The sequence below is a fragment of the Anguilla anguilla genome, chromosome 10, assembly GCF_013347855.1.
Source record: "Anguilla anguilla isolate fAngAng1 chromosome 10, fAngAng1.pri, whole genome shotgun sequence".
NCBI lineage: Eukaryota > Metazoa > Chordata > Actinopteri > Anguilliformes > Anguillidae > Anguilla > Anguilla anguilla.
In genome coordinates, this window is record NC_049210.1 from 31,586,053 (window position 1) to 31,605,872 (window position 19,820).

At 39.4% G+C, this 19,820-nt stretch overlaps 1 protein-coding gene across 1 annotated transcript; it reads left to right on the forward strand.

Moving 5' to 3' along the window:
• The first annotated feature begins 3,449 nt into the window (after positions 1 to 3,449).
• On the forward strand, positions 3,450 to 9,650 carry LOC118206794. Its single transcript, XM_035379868.1, has 7 exons — positions 3,450 to 3,569; positions 6,160 to 6,510; positions 6,931 to 7,029; positions 7,723 to 7,809; positions 8,437 to 8,470; positions 8,612 to 8,653; positions 9,041 to 9,650. Exons 1-6 carry the CDS (start codon positions 3,524 to 3,526, stop codon positions 8,628 to 8,630), a joined length of 636 nt encoding a protein of 211 aa, XP_035235759.1. The 5' UTR covers positions 3,450 to 3,523; the 3' UTR covers positions 8,631 to 8,653; positions 9,041 to 9,650.
• Positions 9,651 to 19,820: the final 10,170 nt, after the last annotated feature.

Below are 19,820 nucleotides of genomic sequence, written 5' to 3' on the forward strand. Positions count from 1 at the left end.
GGAACATAAGTGCATCCACCTGTGTTATACTAGCATCCAGATATAAGTATGGTGGCCTAGAATTGTACCACAAGTCATGAATGCATAGAGATGAATCCTTTACAAGAATATTTAATGCACCCTATTAAAAATAGGAGTTAGGTGTGTACAGTAAGTACAGAGTTGTGCTGATACAGTATGTTTTGGGGTCAAAATGATGCAGCACACATCATGAAGGAAAGGCAGCCTGCCTGCCCCCCCTTTAAGCCCAGAATCATGTGGCGTAGCAGACATCTGAGAGGAGTGTAGGGGGGCTGACAGGTGCTGAGGTTTTGGAGGGTGGGGGGGCTGGGGGCAGCCTGCTGGCTGTTTTTACTTCATGATTGACATTATTTGTGTGCAGAGGAGGCCATGTTTTCAGCTACTTAATGTATTGAGGTGAGGACCAAAGGACTGAGAAGTACTGAAGCTACCTCCAACAGCTTTCCGGGTCTTTCAGAATAAACTCTCCTGGTGTCTTGACCACAGACACTCTCCTGTGATAATTAAATATGCGTAAGACAGCAGTAATTATGCCATTTTACGTTTAAAATATAACCGAGAGGAAGTCCATCAGTCACTTTGTGGATTTTTAACCAGGAAAACAGCACTGAAGTTTATACTTCCCAGATCCCTGTTTAAAATGTCAAATAGTAATTTTTATATTACTGGCAGAGAAAAATGAAAAAGTACTAGCATGACTTCCAATGCAAACTCAAGTGCAAAGATGAGAGAATTTAGTGCAGTAATACCAAATGGGGAAAGTATACAAGCGAGAGACAGTAGAAGACAATCCATCAATTCTAGATATTTCATATTCAATGGGAATAATTCATTCTAGAATTGGAATGAAACAATTTTCCATATACCGATGTGCATTAATTCAGACACACATGCATGCACGCAAGCATGTACACCCAAACACAAATGCACATGCTTACACGCAAACCAAAATGCACACGGTACACAGAAAAATACATGATCTTGCCTATACATACGCTCTCACACAAAATTCATCCCACACATACACCTCTTTACATTACATACACCGCACACACATGCACTTGTATTTCAAAATGTGAGAAACGTTTCTGTAGTTAAAAGCATGGGAGAAAAGTACATTGTTGAAGCCCCTCCAGATCTCCTGTTTTCAAAGAATCGTGTGGCTTTCGTTCCCCCCGTTGCCGTCGAACCCTCGACCCCCCAGAGCGCTGTGGTGTGCCCGCTTCCCCTCTTTCCTGCGACCCCCACACGGGCACTGCGCAGGTAACACAGGGGCGTCTGAAGCGCCCCAACAGAGGAGAAGGAGAGAGAGAAAAAGAGAGCGAAAGAGAACAATTAGCACAGTATCATAGCTGTCATCCCGCTCTCTTGGCATTCATTTTTAACTCCATTCAGTTTGGTGGCGCAGTTCAAGCACATGCACATTTACACTAAAGAGTAGTTAAGGAATGCAATACAAAAAGAATATAATCTTAAAGTAATCTTAATTAAAATCCATTTTATTTCATATTTGTGTTTAGGCAATGGCAATTGGCAAAATGATATGATTAATAGAGTATATTTAACAGACATTGGTATGAGAAGAAATTTGGCTGGTATCAGAAAGGAGATCTATATGAATCAAATTATGAATATGAAATTTATAATTGTTATGATAGTTCTTTGCAGCTGCACCTCATAATATGTACTCTGGCAAGGCCGATCTTGCTCTGAAGCATTTTGCTCTGCAGCAGACTGGGTTTGTGAAGAAAATAATTAAAACTTGCATTTAACTATGAGTCAATGTGAAATGGAAATGAGTTCATTTAAAACCCGGTCATTATACCATTATGTTGTATAATGTTGCTAATTGGTGATCATTACATTTTGACAACTTGTATGAATCTGGAACATAAACAAAATGATGTAAACCAAGCTAACATTTAATATTATTTTTATATTTCTGTCAAACAATAAAGAGAAAAAGTCATATCCATTAAAACTTCACTTCAAAAATAACTTTAGTTGGCTACCAAATTTTATCTAGATTTTTGTTTCATGTGAAATTTGATCTGTGGTTGTTATAATTCACATTTTGTCATCACTTATGACGATCATGCTCTATGTAGTATAGAGCATTTTATGTTGTGTAGGCAGAGTGCAGAATATTTTGGCTAGTTTAGGTAGACTGTAGATTATTTTGACTAGTTTAGGCAGACCGTGGATTATTTTGGCTAGTTTAGGCAACGTATGGCATATTTTAGCTTATTTATGCAAAGCTTAGAGTATTTCAGCTAGTTTGTAAAGCAGAGCATTTTGACAGTGTACAAACTAGCTCAGCTGCAGTCTTTGTGCTGCCGCTCCTCCTGCAGCTGGGTTCTGCGCTCTAGGCTTGGTAAATGCGCACCTGGATTGTGGTGCAGAGTGGGCCAGCTCCTCTCCACCTGGAGCAGAGGGGTCTACATCCCTGCCGTGGGCTCAGAATCTAACTACTGTAGTCGCACGGCTCTATACCACCGTGTTCATGGCTATAAATAACTGGTACAAAACGAATATTGTACCTTATCGGACCTGTGTTTTGTAGTTGTTCCAATGATCTTTGGTATGCCCTTATTGTCCATCGCTTTGGATAAAAGCATCTATAAAATGAATGTTATGTAATGTTAATGTAATGTCTTTCTGCTCAGCTGCTCATCTCTAGTATATTTACCATCAGATTATTTATTTATTTTTTCTTTTTCTACAAATTAATTCAAATAGAATCAAATATGGAGGTCGGATATTTCTGAATCTGCATTATGTTACTGTTACTATATGTATAGATAACTTTATAAAAAAGTAGGAAAGTTTACAAAAAGTTGAAAAAACTGAACCTGGATATAAAGGAGTTTTGGCACTGACTGCCATGCTTTTCTCAAAAGTTACTTTTCTGCTAAGCACGTAATGTCTTCTCAGTAAATCACCAGCTTCATAGAAAATATTTGATATTTTCAGGTAGATACCCTTACATTTTGATAAAGGCTTTAAACTTCACTAGTAAAATCATAAAACTTGAAGAATTTTTCCTAATTAATTGGAACAGTTTTTTCAGTTTTATTAAACTCAAAAGCCGTGTGTGTGTGCGCGCGCGAGTGTGTGTATGTATGTCTGTATGTCTGTGTGTGTTAGCATGGGTGTGTGTGTGTGTGTGTGTGTGTGTGTGTGTGTGTGCGCATGCATGTGTGTATGTACATATAGTATATGTATGTGTGCATGTCACTTTGTGTATGTACGTATGTTTTTGTGTGTATGTGCATGTACTATAGACGTGCGTTGTCAGGCTGTGATCAGGAGGGTCTGCCTATGATTCAGTGAGATATGAGAGAAGAGGCGGAGCAGGATGGAGGGGGGCACTGTCATACTGGGAAGGAGAGACTAATCACCTCTCCCCCACCCTGCACACACACAAACACACACCGGCACACACACACACTGACAGGCACAGACAGCGCTGTGGAGCAGACAGGGCTCAGGCAGCAGAATCATGGCCCAGGGAGCACAGGTGTGGACGGCGTGCGTTTGGACAGCAGGTAGACCTCACTTCAAACTGTCTTCTTTACCCGGGGGTTTCTAGGCAATCTCTCTGTCGGTCTCTCCCTAGTTCGCACTCTCATTCCATCTCTCACTCTCCCTGCCCTCTCTTTCTCAAATGAGCTGAAGTATGATGGTTGGTTTTTGTCTAACTTCCCTTAAGGCCGTGAGGGTTTTGTGTTTATGTTAATGTTCTTCTGGTTCTGATTTGATAAGGTCAGATATGTGCCGTTTTCAGCAGAGGAGGTGAAGGATCGAGTAAGCGGAAAGGGTCGGGCCTTTATGTTGGGTTATGATGAGAGTCACTATTGCTGTCGGACATGATTGTTCGTTCAGTCGTCACAAAAAAACAAATGGTTTTAATATCTCTCTTTAACCCTCCGTAGTTCTCGTCATAAATGTCAGTACACAACAAAACATTCTAAACTGGAAACATAGAATTCAAAATACGCTTGTACTGTAATGGAGCATTGCAAAACTGTTGTGAAAGGACCTTTTTTGAAACTGTTGTGAAATGAGCTTTCTTGAAGGTCGGAACGCAGCTTCAATAAATGACAATGAATTTAATCAGTTTGTCAAGTAACAGTCTACGTCAGAACGACGGCCAAGATAAAGAGGATTGAGATGAAAATTATGTATACTTCTGTCCTTTACAAGAGGTCCAAACATCAATATGCAATATCTTGTGAGAAATAATTGTATTCTAAATACAGAAGCAGTTATCTTTTTTCAAATTCTGACTTGATATATTGAGTTGATATATTTGTCATGTATGTTCACATTTCACCTCAGTGTGTCGTCATATTGGTTTTACATCTGCATACGTTCATGCAAATATAATACTTTTGCGTTATTTTATTAATGTTATGTAATGCATTTCAGACTCTGATTAATGCGGTTCAGACCAGTTCAGATTTTGAAAAATATATTGTTAAATACAAGTTTGGTAACATCTTCTGAAAAGAAAGCAGGTTACACGCAGGGTAACAAAGACTCACATTTTTTTTTTATAGATTCCCAGTTTTCATGTCCCAACCTGTGTGCCAGGAAAGACTTGGTTAATCTTTCTGCAGAACGGAATGCATAACTACACGGTCAACTCCAAATGATCGACCGCGCGGTCCAAAAACCTGACCATGACGGACCCATCGTCCAATTGAATGCTCAAGCTTATTTCATAATAGGCTCGAGCGTTCTATTTCAGCCTATTTGTGAAACAAATATGTATATATACCCATGCACTGCACAGTATATGTAAACATCTAAAGAACACAAAAACAAATAAGGAGGCAAACAGGCCATTTACCCCAACTATTTACCGCCAGACAACAGCACAACCAGCACTGTGTCAAGCCTGGTCTTGAGTAACCATTGAATACCCTCTGCTTCAGATAAACTATTCCATGCCAATCTTATACCAAAGCATTTACATGCTTTTTTTTAAACACATAATACTTTCATATAAATCCTATATGAAAGCTATTAATTTACAACATGTAGCCAAAAATAAAGGCCATCTGTGAGCGTATTTCTCCTTTCTATAGTAGTAGATCATTACGTGGATGTGGCCTGTGGGGGAAAGGTAGCTCTAGACTGACCCAGAGGAGCTAGCAACCAGTATCTGAATGAGTAGAGAAAACCGAAATAAGACAGGCTTTGCAGAACCAGATCTAAATGCATGGCATTTCAAAGTCTTCTACGATCCAACACTGAAGTTAAATCGTCTAATGATCTCCTTCTGATCTATTCTAATTTAAACAATGGGCAAATATAAACATATCATTTTTTAACTTCTGTTTTTTTATTTTGTTGTTTTATTGTCTTCTTTTTTTCATAGCGCTGCGATAAAATCTTTGATCCTCATGTATTTCTGCATGTCTGTGTCACTAGGCAGTTGAAGAAACTTTTCGGGCAGTTTGAGTACTTTCACAAACGATGGGGCGGACATTTCTGTTTAGTGATACATTTGAATGGTCAAATTTGTCCAACTTAGAATCTATTGCAGCAGGTGTACGGAATTGGTCTGTTCTTGACTGCATAAACTTTGGACTTCTATGTCCTGCAAAAATGCTGTTTGTTACTGCAATGCTGAGTACTCTTTAGGCCATGGATCTTATCTGAAAAAAGGCAGTTTTTGGTGCTGGTTTTTGTTTTAGCCCAGCACCAAGACACCTGATTCTACTCTTTGATTGAAAACAGTAATTATTTAATTAGTTGAATCAGGTGTCACATTGCTGGGCTAAAACAAAAACCTGCACCCACAACGGCACTTTTGTGCGTAAGACTGGACACCCATGCTTTAAATGACCAGCTGTATATGGAATGAGTAGTCCGTTTTGATCATAACATTTCTTAACACATCTGTGTTCTTAATAATGAAATAACAATAATACTGTAATGCTAGCTATTGAGCAATAAACAGACATGAAACCTGTTCTTGACACGTTTCTGGTTTTATGCCCCCTCTGTGTGTAATGTTTGTCTGAAACCCAATTTCTCAAATATCTTATTCTAAATATATTATTATTGGTTGGAAATATATCTGTATTTGAAATGATTCGTATGTCTCTCTCCCTCCCCTCCCCACAGTGATTGTTCAATCTGTATGGGCGTTGAAGATCCAATACCCCGTGCTGAACATCACTGAGACTCTTGACTGCGGGTGCAGCACCTCGAACTGCCAGGCTGTGTTCTGGTACTGGCAGCCCCGGCACAGTCCGTCAAAATTCCATTTCCTCTTCTACCACAACGTTGTGGATCGCGTGCACTACGAGCCGACCGTCGACCAGGACAAATACAAGCATGGTATGAAGGGGACTAGGCCGACCTTCTCCCTGAAAATCTTCCATGTACAGGAGAGTGACGCAGGCCGCTACTTCTGTCAGCTCCAGGAAAGCCGCAACATGCCGAGCATCATCGAGATCGAGCTTCGGCCAGGAGGTGAGATTTATCACCCATCTGGCTGGTTTCAATGTCCGATTGCGACTAATTCAATAAATGATCCATGTAATAGCACTCCCAGGAATCACGTGTGCACAGTACACTGAGGGTTCACATCATTTTCTTATTTATTTTTTTATTGCCACACAACACATTTCATCTATCTATCTGTCTATCTATCTTTCTATCTATCTATATATAGCTCTGTGACACATTTATGATTTCTGACAGACAATTATTTACTTATGATTTATTGCAATCATGTTTCATTCCCACTTATTATTAGGAACAGGGGATGAAACCATATGTTGCTTACCGGAGAATGCTCTCTTCTTTCCCCACTTCAGATAGCAGCTGAATTGATTCAATTGGGATAACCTTTCTTTCTTGGTCTAAATCAGTGTCTCTGTTCTCATCTAGAGAATCCTCCAACCCCTCCTCCCACCCCATCGCACCCAAAGAAGCCCCCAAAGAAGCCTTGCCGCTGTCTTAACCAAGGAATCAATAAGAGTCCGAAAGGTATGTAACCTTCACCCAGGACCGATAACCTTGATCCAGCGCCGTCACCCCAACCTGGGTCAAATACGTACCGTAGTTGGAATCTTTGACAGCTTTAGATGCTGGTACAATTTTTAAGCTCTCCTGCCAAACTCCTGTTTTCCACAAAACATGTTACTAACCAAAATGTGCAATAATATAAAGGAAGAATGTTGTTGTGGTAAATACAGGTAAACGTAGAAATTTGCTTTCTTAAATTGTCAGTAATTTGTGGAAATTCCTAATTATTATTTGTCTCATGTGTGAAAGCTGCACACTACGCAAGCAAAAGGTTGGCCTTATAAGAGCCATTGAACTGGTGTCCGCTTGGTATAGTACAGCCAACAAGGAGCTTTTTGCAGTGTTTTTTCAATATATTTATTCTTATTTAATATTTTTAAAACATATTATATTCTCACTTCAGCAGTAGGTGCAGTGTAGCTTCTGTGTATGTGCACATAGCACTTACATAGCATGCACACTTTGGCTAGTCAAATATATGTTTCAACGGTCAAAAGATAAATGAATTAGCTCTCCAGCTCTCAATTTCCTGATCATGGTCATGCAGGGTTGTGACTGCAGTAAGACTGCTGTAGTAATCAGATCAGCACTTTGGGTCGTCAGCACAGACAGGTTTACACGTGTTTGTGTGTGTCATGTGTGCGTCCTTGCTAGGCTGTGGGCGCCTGGTGCTCTGGCCCTTGGTGGGAGTGCTCGCCAGTCTGGCTGCTGTGTTGATTGCCACCCTCTTCTATTTCAGCCGTGAGTATGCTGTCAGTCACACACACACACACACACATATGCATGCATGCACACGCGCACACACACACACACACACATGAATGCACATGCGCATACACACACACGCATGAATGCACATACACACACTCACACGGCTTTACCATTCACCCTTACCAAAGAACTTCCTTCAGAAAAATTTAATATTTAGTTTAAGTATTTATTTCAGGGCTACCGAACCCTGCTCCTGGAGATCTACCATCCTGTAGGTTTTCACTCCAACCCTTACAAAGCACATTTTATTCAACAGGTAGAGATCCCTCTGAGCTGCTAACTGGCAGAATCAGGTGTGTTCTATGAAACTAAACAGAACACAGAACCCAAAGGCTTAAAGGCAAATCCCTTACTAGGCTCTTTCAGGGGGCCTATGAAGGCTTTTGCGCTGACAAAACAAAAGTTTGACAAAAGCCACACATCTCCCCCTGCCTGTACGTGTTTCTGTCTTTGAGGAGAATGTCAAGCCTTTAACAGAGGATTATCTGCCGTGGGTTAGAGACGTGACACAATATGTTTTATTTTATATTGCCCATTAAAAAAAAAATGAAATATGTTTTTGATGTAAAATTTGTGTCTGCTCTAATTGTTTTTCAGGACTACCCAAGAAGTGCCGCCACCGGTTAGTCAAGTAAGTTCACCACTCCCGTCTTTCACTGACGCGTGAACACCAATGTTCATACCTACAGCTCTGCCATTTCCATTACCTGATACCTGGGGGAATCAGATATATGCTCACCATATCCATTTGTCGGTCTCTCTGTCTGTGCAGGAAGAGACAGCTCCAATGAAGGCGGGGGTGACATGGAGACAGGTGAGTAACCTCTTGTAGCCTGGATACTGCGTGCTGGTCACTATCATCTTGTAATTTTCTTTGATTCAGAATGTCTGATAAGTGAATCGATTAATGACATCCTAGAACAAGAGTGCACAGACTTATCAAAACGGGGCCGGTGTGGTTGCAGGTTTTTGTTTTATCCCAGCACTAATTCTGCACCTGATTCTGCTTATCAAGGTCTTGATTGAAGACCATGATTACTTAATTAGTTGAATCAGGTGATGTATTGCTGGGCTAAAACAAAAACCTGCCACCACACCATCCCTTTTTGAATTAGAATTGACATCCCTTTACTAAAACATATATTTATTTGTGGTTATAATTGTTGTGGTAAAGTTTAACATTTATTGTTATTCTTTGTAGGTGATTCTCCTGGCTGGCTGTTCAGACTCTGTAACTCCCCATTTGGACTCAAAATATCACTGATATTATACACCTCACACATTCGTGTTCAGCAAATGCGTTTATTACAATTCTGTGGTTGACCCGCCATGGTTTTGTACAATGTCAGTGTTAATAAGTGTGCATAGATGGTTCAAACAAATATGTATGAAAAAGATCATTCATATGCAGACAAGATGCTATCCTCCTTTTTGATTTTGGTCTCTTTATCGGCTCTGCTCCTCTCTGTGATTGATGTGGCTATAAACTCTGGTGACCGGAGAGTCCTTTGAGAATGATCGTTGAGGCATCTGTATACTGAGTAATTGGTGTCAATTTTAATGTGACTGACATGTCTGTTTCATCCTTGTTTATATTTAACTCTGTATACATTTTTAGATATTTGTATATGTATGTACAGTATGTTTTGTAATTTTATACTTTTAGGCTTGCAGGGGAACAATTGTGATGTATAAAGTGTTTATGCATCTCTTGTCATAATGGTCTGGCATACCCAAGCAACTGAACCAAATATTGAGAGTGAATGAATGTTTGGCACATCTGTGATGACAAAATAAAATGAATTTTTGTGTACTATTACTCGTGCCATGAATGAATAGTGATCGGTCGGTGTTTGTGCCACATTAAAGTGTTGGAAGCTTCTTAACGGTTGTTACATGATCTGCCAAGTTTTATTTTTATGGTCTGCGGAAGACCATGAGTTCGAAAAGCAGTCTGAAAGCTGTACACTGAGAGCTATGGTGGTGCAAACTGCATTAGTTGTGTGGTGATGATTAGACATTTGAGAAGAGGCTGCTGATAAGGTCCTGGGGCCTCATTTATAAAAATGTCCTTAGATTTATACTTGAACTTAGTCTTAAGATAATTTCCGATGGTGTGCTTACGTTCGATTCATAAAAGATACTGAGCATAAAAAACCTTGCTTACGCAGGTTCTAAGAAGCCCATTTGTAACTTACGCACCTGTGATCTATAAATCTCAAATTAAATTAAAATTGACGGCACCTGAACGTGCCTTACAATCAGCGATTTCCCCTTACAGTATATAATGCTAACACAAATGAAGGTTTAGTCAGGAATAACCATGGACCAAAAGAGAAAAGCAAACTTTTTGGAAGACGAGATCACGGCATTGGTAGAGGAGATTGAAGACAGGCAACACGTATTATTCGGTGGGCTGAATAGTGGGTTGACAAACAAAGCCAAACAGGTAGCTTGGGTGTGTGTCGCCGCTGCAGTGTACGAGGTGGGGCAGCAAGACATAACTGTGGCTGATCCAAAAATGAAATGGTCTGACCTTAAACTGCAAGGGAAAAAAAATAGCCATACATAACCAGCAGGAAAATCACTTCGAGTCTAGACTTTGCATAGAGATAAGATAATTTCCACGTCAAAGTAAGGTTTTATAAATAACTACTTGTACGTGGTTTTCTACGTAAGTCATACTTAAGATCAAAACTGATGGTAAGTCCATTTTATTAATGAGGCCCCTGGTCTACTTTGCACCCTGTGCATGCTGGGTATTTGTTTGTGAAGTCACAAACAGAATCCAGAGAACAACAGCGAGAGACCTCTATTTTAGGTGGATAGGCTGACTAAGCGCTGAGGGTAATCAAATACCAAAGAAAGAATGCAACATAATGGAGAAAATGTGCTTCAGTAGAATAGTAAGAGAGAAAAGAGTACAAACGATACACTGTGAAAATAAAATTGCAAATAGTCAATGAAAAATGTTAAGTCTGAAGAAAAATAGTCACATTTCTATACATTTCTGTCTGCAGGAGTGATAGGGCTCTCTCTCTCTCTCTCTCTCTCTCTCTCTCTCTCTCTCACACACACACACACTTCCTGTTTGGTCACTGAAGTTGTGCAAAATTCAAAATCCATTTGTTCCATTAAAGTTTTTGAAAGCATTTGCCATTTGTGCATGGCATGAGACAGCAGTGTGAATGAATGTATCTATGGTATTGTGTATGTGCGTGTGTCTCCCTTTTCCTTGCGCTGTCCGAAAGAGAGAAACCACTCCCACCTTGCTGCCCGTGGGAGGAGAGAGTGTATCCAGGATGTACGAGTGAGAGAAAGCGAGTGACACTTTCGGAGGTGGGGGCCGCACAGTATTTAGTATTTATACTCAGAAATACATTCCCTGAAAAGGCAACTGTTTCCTGTTACATGTTTATCAAACAGGGGACTCAGTCAAGGCTGAAACGATACACAATGACAACATCATCACTATATGTCATCTCATCAACATTTCCGAAAGAAATTAATAAGTGCATAATACAGATTTTTGACATTTTATAGAAAGAAGACCCGAATGGCAGAGCTAGGTAATTAAGAGCTAGGTCACTATCCTGTGTGTTTGTGTGTTGTGTGTGTGTGTGTGCTTCTGTGTGTGTGCGTGTGCTTGCATGTGTGTGTACTGTAAGTGTGTGTGTGTGTGTGTGTGTGTGTGCATGCACTTGTGTGTATGTGTGTGTGTGTGTGTGTGTGTGTCTACATGTGAGAGGGTGTAAGAGGATGAGGGAGAGAGAGAGAGAGCAATAGAGAGAGAGAGAACTGGGGGGTGGAAGAAAGGGTGTTATACACGCTGAGATGATATCTCTACATCAGTTTATGAACTGAACCCAAAGCGACGTTTCGACTTCGAGCTTTTAGGCTCTGCCCTGAAACAAAGAGACCGCAGAGAGACCACAGACCGCGCCACAGGCAGTGAGAAAGAGAAAGAGAGAGAGAGAAAGACAGAGAGACAAATACAGAAAGACAGAGACAGGGGGCAAGAGTGGGATGGAGAGGAAGGCTACAAGCTCATGAAATTACTCATTAAATACTGTGAAAGATCAAAGAACATTTCCAAAGATAATAAATAGTTTTAACGGCTATGGAGAGGAATATACTTCTATGCACTGCCATTGGCTGTCTGTCATAATCATAATTCTTTTGGCAGTCACACCAATGTAACGTCAATCAATCATATTTGAGTGACAGCCTCTTTGCGGACATCTCTCTCTTAATTATGCATGCATACAAAGTTTTGTGTACTGGATAGTGTGTGTGTGTGTGTGTGTGTGCATGTGTGCCTCTGGCTGTGTTCAGTAGGACACAGCTGTGCGTGTAGCAGGTCTGTGGTGGGCTATGTAGTGCAGGTGGTGGTGTAAGTGCATTTTCTCCTTTGCATAAACAAACAGACAGAAGAACTGACACTAATTCATCAAACATCAAAAATCACAAAACTTTATTAGTCGACAAACTTTATAAAACAATTTTTCACACACAAACACACACACACACACACATATATAATATTAATATACTAAATATACTAAATAAACATTACCTAGGTGATAATATGATAATCCAGGTACGTGTAAGGCAGTACAGTACAGTACCACTCATGTTTCTCCATTTCAATGTTCTCTGACGGTGCAAGCTCAAAAAGGATCGTCCTTGAGTTAACATTACAAGACTTCATTTAACCGGTTTTTTAAATTTATTTATAAGCACAGACTAGCAGGAAAAGAATGGCAAGGGGCTTCAATGTGTGAAGTTACACATTGAAGTTACACATTGTACTGTATGTCAAATAAGAATACACTGTAAAAAACTAATTTGGTTCTCCTTTAAGTAACTAATCACAATAGTACTTTTAAGTACCATTTGATCAATTTCCAAAGTTCAAGGTTCTGTGGATTATGTTTCACTGCAAAATGGTGCCAAGCTTGAATCCCAACTGGCCATGCCTGATATACCCTGGGATAGGATCCAGCTCCCCCACAACTCAGTACCAGGAGCAGATGGGATAGACCAGTGTTTCTCCATCCTGGTCCTGGGGTCTCACTGTGTTTTGACAAAACCAGCACACACATTCACTTTACACAAATGGTTTCAGGTTTCCACACTCTTAGCAAATGAGAGCCAACTGATTTCACCTTTCAATTAAAAATTGATTTTGTTTTTCAATTAGAATTATTTGACATGTATTAGCCTACATACAGCACAGTGAATGAATGTACAAGTACTCCGACTTATTGAAATTCCTCAGATGTGAATATGGGACATTTATTTTTTAAGACATAGGCTACATGCTATCTCTGGCATAGTATGGCTTTAGGGTAAATCATCCTTCGATTGGCATAAAAAGTCTAAATAAGAACAATTAGTGGCTAATTAAGAACAATTAGCAGCTCATTACAACACAGCGTTTGGTTGTAACAAAAACTAGCATACACAGTGGGCCCCCAGGACCATGGTTGAGAAGCACTGTGATAGAAAATGGATGGATGGACAAATGTAATTTTGCCATGCCTTCTTTATTTTAACCCCAAGACCCTTTTTTTCATTGGCTCAGTGTAAAAAAATGGCTCATGTTAGTTACATGAACTTGGTTATTTTGCTTTTGTATTTGAATGAAATCCAGATCTCAAGATTGGATTACGTTAGAGGCACCCAGAACTAGAACAAATTTGGGTAATACTGCTTTTAGCGCATTTGCGCCTTATAGTATATGTGGAATAAATGTCAGGATACACTAAATCTAGATTGCCTTATCCCGATCGAGTCCTTCAAGAAACTAGTGATGGATATGATACTAAAAGAGAGCGAATGTACTTGCTTTTAGTGATAAATTAGGACAATCAGATCATTATTCCATTATTATGATTATTAGATCATTATTGTCTTTTTATGTTTTTTTAAAATGTTTTTTCCATATATTTGCACTTGGCGTATGTGAATTCCTTGTATCTAAACTTTATGTTTTGTAAAACTGTCACTGTAAATGTATATATTGTAATCAGGGCTCCTCTGAAAAAGAGACCTTGGTCTCAGTGGGACTTCCCTGCAATAAAGGTTTCAATCAATCAATCAAAAAAAAATGTAATTTTAGTTTTTTTTACTAGCACACTTTGAGAAAATACATATTTGTGATTGTTGCGCCAACATAAAATGTCACTGGAGTTTACAATTTGTCATCTACAGACCCGTGAACCTTCAAAGTTGAACAAACTCAGAATTGCTATTGTAAGTGGGAGAGTCAAAAGATTTTACAGTTTAAGAATAACAGAACCAGAAAGGGTTGAGTTCATATTAAATGAACTGCCTCATTGTTATTGTTCAACATAAATGTCATATTAGACACCTAAAATTAATATAAACCAAAAATGAAAAAAGACAAAGATGTTTGTATAGCTGTGCTAATTGTCGACTGATAACAAAGCTGACTTTTTACCCATTTAAACATTCACAGAGCCCAGGTCATTTCCTTCTATAAGTTTCCTAACACCGCGCTCATCACAGGTCTTGTGCTCTGAGTAGACGGTCACTTTCATTCCTGTATATTAACATTTTGATACATTTTTTAAATGTAACATGCTATATGCACTATGTCAATGTAGCTATTATTTTATGATATCTCTGCTTTACTCTTTGCTTACTGTTCCATAAATGATTTCAAAAAGTAGATTTCCTTTAATAAATACATAGTTATCAAAAATATAATTTTTGATTATATATTTTTTTCTCCAATTATCAGGCAGGATGTGTACCTTGAGAAAGCACTGGCAGTGCCAGTGATCACAACAGACAATAATAATTCTTTCAAATATTAAATTGAGGTTACTTTGCTCAAATTCTATTTTACTTTGACAAAATTGCATTAGTGTTTTTGCAGATTTATTCTGTTGAGTTATTCACCCCATTTTTACTATTGCATTTGTTATCTAGTATGTAACCTGCAACACCAATAATTAAATTATTAAAAAGACCTTAATTTCTTATAAAAAGGTATGCTATGACCTCATTTGTTTTGAAAGAAAGTCTGGATCCACCACTACAAAGGCAAGTCATTAAGGAGGTTTATGTTGCACAGTTATTAATTCAGCATTCATTAGGTCACAACAGAGACTGGCCCTGTTGTCCAAACAATGATAGGGAGGCAAAATCAGAACCAGATTCAATCTAACCACAAAGTACTTGTTCCTTGCTTTAGAGAGTGAATAAACTTAGTTCTGCAAATAATCATTAATAATAGTTATCCTTATTCTGCATTTCAGAATTAATCAAACACATAGTGTTGAGCAAATACCAAGAAGCAAGCATAGCATCTTTCTGAATCACATCAATCGTGGACAAGGCATATTGTGGACGGACTGAATTTTGACTCGCTACTCTATAAAGCTGTCATATAACTGAACAAGCCACACTGTTCATAACCGGCATTGTGGATGTGAGTGGATGCATAACAGATATTTACATGGACCAACTGTAAACTGTTTGCTTGTGACCCAGGTTCATTTGGTTGTCTCTTTTCATCTCTTTCTTCACCCAAAATTAACATTAAATATGTTGCTACTGTATTACAAAAATAAAGGCCTGTTTGGTTATTTTCAACATACAGCGCTTTTTCATTTATTCAACCTGCTTCAGCTGGACAGAGTGACATGACCATTTTAAAGAATAAGGATCCCCTTCTCTTCCACCCCTCTCTCAGTCTTTCAGTCTCTCATGCTCTCTCTCTCACCCTCTCTCTCTCGCAATTCAGTTAAATTCAATTCAAGTTGCTTTATTGGCAAATTTAATTATTGCCAAAGCATACATATAAATAATATGAAAAAATATAATATTTAAATAATAATAATGATAAATAAGGATAATTTATGAGAACATATTTTTCTAATTTGTAAATATTTTGTGGAAGTAAGAAGGAAGTGCATCTTCTCTCTCTCTCTCTCTCTCTCTCTCTCTCTCTTTCTCTTTCTCTCTCTCTCTCTCTCTCTTTCTCCTTTACCTAAGTCAAGTGTTCCTGATTCTAGTATTGGATGAATAAGTTAGCACAGACCATAAAAGAATTGAGCACCACAGGTGTAAAATCCCACCACTCAAGACAAAGCGCACATTACAAAGTGTTTCAGTGTTTTGGGAGGTCTACAAGGCAAAACATTCAGTGCAAAACCAACTCTGATAGAGTACATTTAACTGTAATAGAATAAACCTCATCACCATTGGATTCATTAACTCTGTTTCAGTCAATTTAGCACAGATATTTTAAGCCCAATGAATCACCCAACATGACACTGTTAAAAACTTCACTCACAGGAAGTCGTTTCTGGGTCTGAATGATCTGTGTTGTACTTACATAGCTGTCTAATTCCTTTGCATCCTGTCAGGTCAAATGTGGTAAATGTATAGTCCTACTTCTCCTGTTCACAGGCCATCTGGTAATGACAGTGTTTTTAGGCATGGGATCGCACAAGTCACAGTCATCCCCCCCAGCCCACACACACACACACACACACACACACACACACACAAGCAAACACAACACACCGACAAAATCAAGAAGTTCCTGTTTCATGTTGAATCCCCCTCTTGTTTTTGGGGTGAGTCAAACAGGGAACCCCAGGTGGGCTTATACAAAGAGAGAGAGGGAAATTGAGCAGAGGGCTTAGGAAGGTTTGACTCAGTTTGAGTTCAGTGTATTGGGGGTGTTAGGCTGACACCAGGTTGAATGGAAACATGAATAGGTTGGTTAACAGTAAACCCTGACCAAATCTCTGTTTAATTCTGTCTCGAGACACCCACCCCTGTTCCAGAACAGAACAACAGAATCCCCCCTCAGTTTGTGTTTCATTTTCATCTCCCTGTACTAGACTTTCCCAGGTCTGACATTTTTTAAAGGGAGTTACTTTACCAGATAAAACGTGCAGTAATCTGAATATAAAAAAGGGTGTCTTTTTGCGAGTATTTTTTTTTTTCAGAGACAGGAAATTGCATTACTTCAAGTCAATACTTCAAGCTGAACCCTGAACATGGCTATGGAGGATGAGGTTGACTAGGCAACCCATGAATCGTCTTGAGGCACAGAGAGAGAGAGAGAGAGATTATCCATATTTTTTTAAGGCAGATGCTATTAGCACCCAAGTGTCAGTAGCCAACAATGCTATTTACACCCGGGTGTATATAGCATGGCAGAGACAAGCACCCAGGTGTCCGTAGCCATCAATGCTATTTGCACCCGGGCACACATTAGATACTGTATGTGTATATGTACTGTATGTGTATTTTAGAAACAGCATCAGAATCCTGATCTGCTGCACCGCGTAAAGAACAAAGTTGAGGTGGTGTTTCCATGAGGCCAGACCAAGTCTGACAATCTGCCACCCAGTAGCGGGCATCAGGAACCGCCACATGGACTCACATGAACTCCGATCCCGAGTCGTAGCGTGCTGTGCTTCAGAACCAGGTCTTACAAACTTATTAACATAACCTGTAAGTGGCTAGAGCCACGGCTTGTTGGGCTTTGTGGAGCCGGGGGGCGGGGGGTGAGGGGGCCGGGTGTAAATAGCCGAATAGCTGCCCTGTGACTATTCTCACCCGGGTGCAAATAGACACACCGTTTTTTTTTTTTTTTTTTGGTTTTTTTTTAAATGGTCATGTCTATCTGTTCAACTGAAGCAGGTTGGGTAAATTTAAAAGTGCTGCATGTTGAATATCACCAGTTGTAATTAATCACAGGACTCTCTCTCTCTCTTGCTCTGTAAATTAAAATTATGTCTTAAGATAAATGTGCATAATTGAGAAATTGACGTTGTAAAATGACGTTCACCTGTTCTCTACGGTAATCGATGCGATGCGCTTACTCCACATTTGACGCAAAAGCATGTTGCATAATCAAGAGATAGGCACCATTGCTTGCGTTTCACAGTAAAACTCCTACGGAGCTCTTTTTTTCTACGCCTACATCGAGTCGAACGAGTGAAGGTTTGAGCAGTCGCAACGCAAAAAAGTGTAGCCTATGTGCTTTTAGCGGCCGTAACTTTCCACTCAAGGAAATAACGCGGAGATAAAATTGCATTTGTTAATCTGGTAGGTGTTGATCCTTAGAGCTGACAAAATGTACTTCCTGCAACTGTCCTGGTTTGAGTCAGGGGACTGTTCCATTGCGCGTGAAGACAGAGTATACAGAACATGGGGCAATAGAAATGACGGTTATTATTTTGAAATCGTTATGCACTCTGACAGACAATGGTAGCAGTCGTAGTCATGAAAGGGCGCTTTTTTCTCAGCCGGAGTTGGTCTATAAACATGTTTCTATTTACTACGCATTTCATGTGATTATCGTTCAAATTCAGGGTAATTATTTAATGACATTACAATGCTTTAGTTAGTTCTATGATTTTATGGCTGAACATCGGGCCGAACTACATAGCTCAAGGGCTAGACCAATATACTGTAGGCCTAATCATTGCCATTTCTGGGAATGAAATGCCCTTTATTGGAATTTCGAATCGCAACATTTGCCATTTAGCTTTCGGAAGCACCCTTTCGTACCGAGAGAAAAGAAAACACCTTCTCGATAATAACTCACGAATAAGGGAACCCCCAACCCCCTTAACCATGTGGGCGGGGCCTATTACTCATAATTGTCTCCCGTGACAGCTTTGCTTGTCCTACAGACAGGAGTAGCCTAATTTCTGACGCCATGTCTCACCATGATAATATTTTTACATTTACCACTCTGTGACTGACCTCTGCTGTAGACTACTGAGCAGTATTTAGCATACACAATCAATTAATAAAAATGATTAACAATATTAACAACAAATATATAATAATGTTTATAATAATACGCCTAATCTATTGTCGTTATAATAATAATAATAACAATAATAATAACAATAATAATAATAATATAGTCGTGGTGCATACCATGTATAGCATATAGCCCATTTCCAGGCAATGATGCATGGGAGAAAAACGATCGATGGATGAGAAATAATGCAACTTCTATTTGATATTCTGTTTACTGTATAGTGATATTATATTTACTGTATTGATTCAATTTTATAAACTCCCATATCTCCGATTGATGTATGAAAATAATCTGTTTAAGTCTGTCTCTTTCTTGCTGTTTCTCCTGAACAGTGCCGGACGCGTGTTCTGTTCTCGCGTGGTACTCCCACGGCCACGGGTTGGAACGCTGTAGGCGGCCAAGTGGTTGGTTTTCATCTGATGTGTGAAGTGTGTGTTTTGGAAATGTTGAAGAAAGGACATTTGCAATGTTATCTGTTTGTCAATAGGGGACGATGTAGACCAATATAAATCGTAACAGCTCCCCCCCCCCCCCCCCCCCCACACACACACACACACCACTGCCTTTGTTCTGTTCTTTACAATACAAATTAAGTTCTTCTTCTAAGGACCTAATTTACTTAGGACACGAAGTTACAGGATATGTACATGTTATGTAAATTCATCTCGACGATCCGGCGTGAACGCCCCCACAAATGCTGAAGTGTTAGGCCGAAAAATACGCAAAACTCTCTACGACAATGTATTTAATTTTGTCATGAATTTGTCCAGTCTTCATCTTATGTCAATTTTTGTAAGCATCCTCCAAATGAGTAGACGCTCGAGTCATTAATGCTATACAGAAGCGCATAGCGCTCGAGGAAAAACTTTTTTTTTTAAGAATGGGACTGGGCCTAATAAAGAAACGAGTCCAGTGTTTAAAAAAAAATAAACTATGCATATTACCAAGAAAGCACTCCAGTCAAAACTATCATCGATTAAATGTTAATGCATAACACTCATTTCCTTTTACAACTTGCTTGCAGTGTTTTTCGACAGTGGAACCCATAGGGCATCTGAAGTACCTGAAAACTTGTGTAAACCACGAGAAAGAACTTGACATCATGCTATAGCGCAAAGCTCCTGCCACTTATATAGGCCCCTTTTCATTTCGC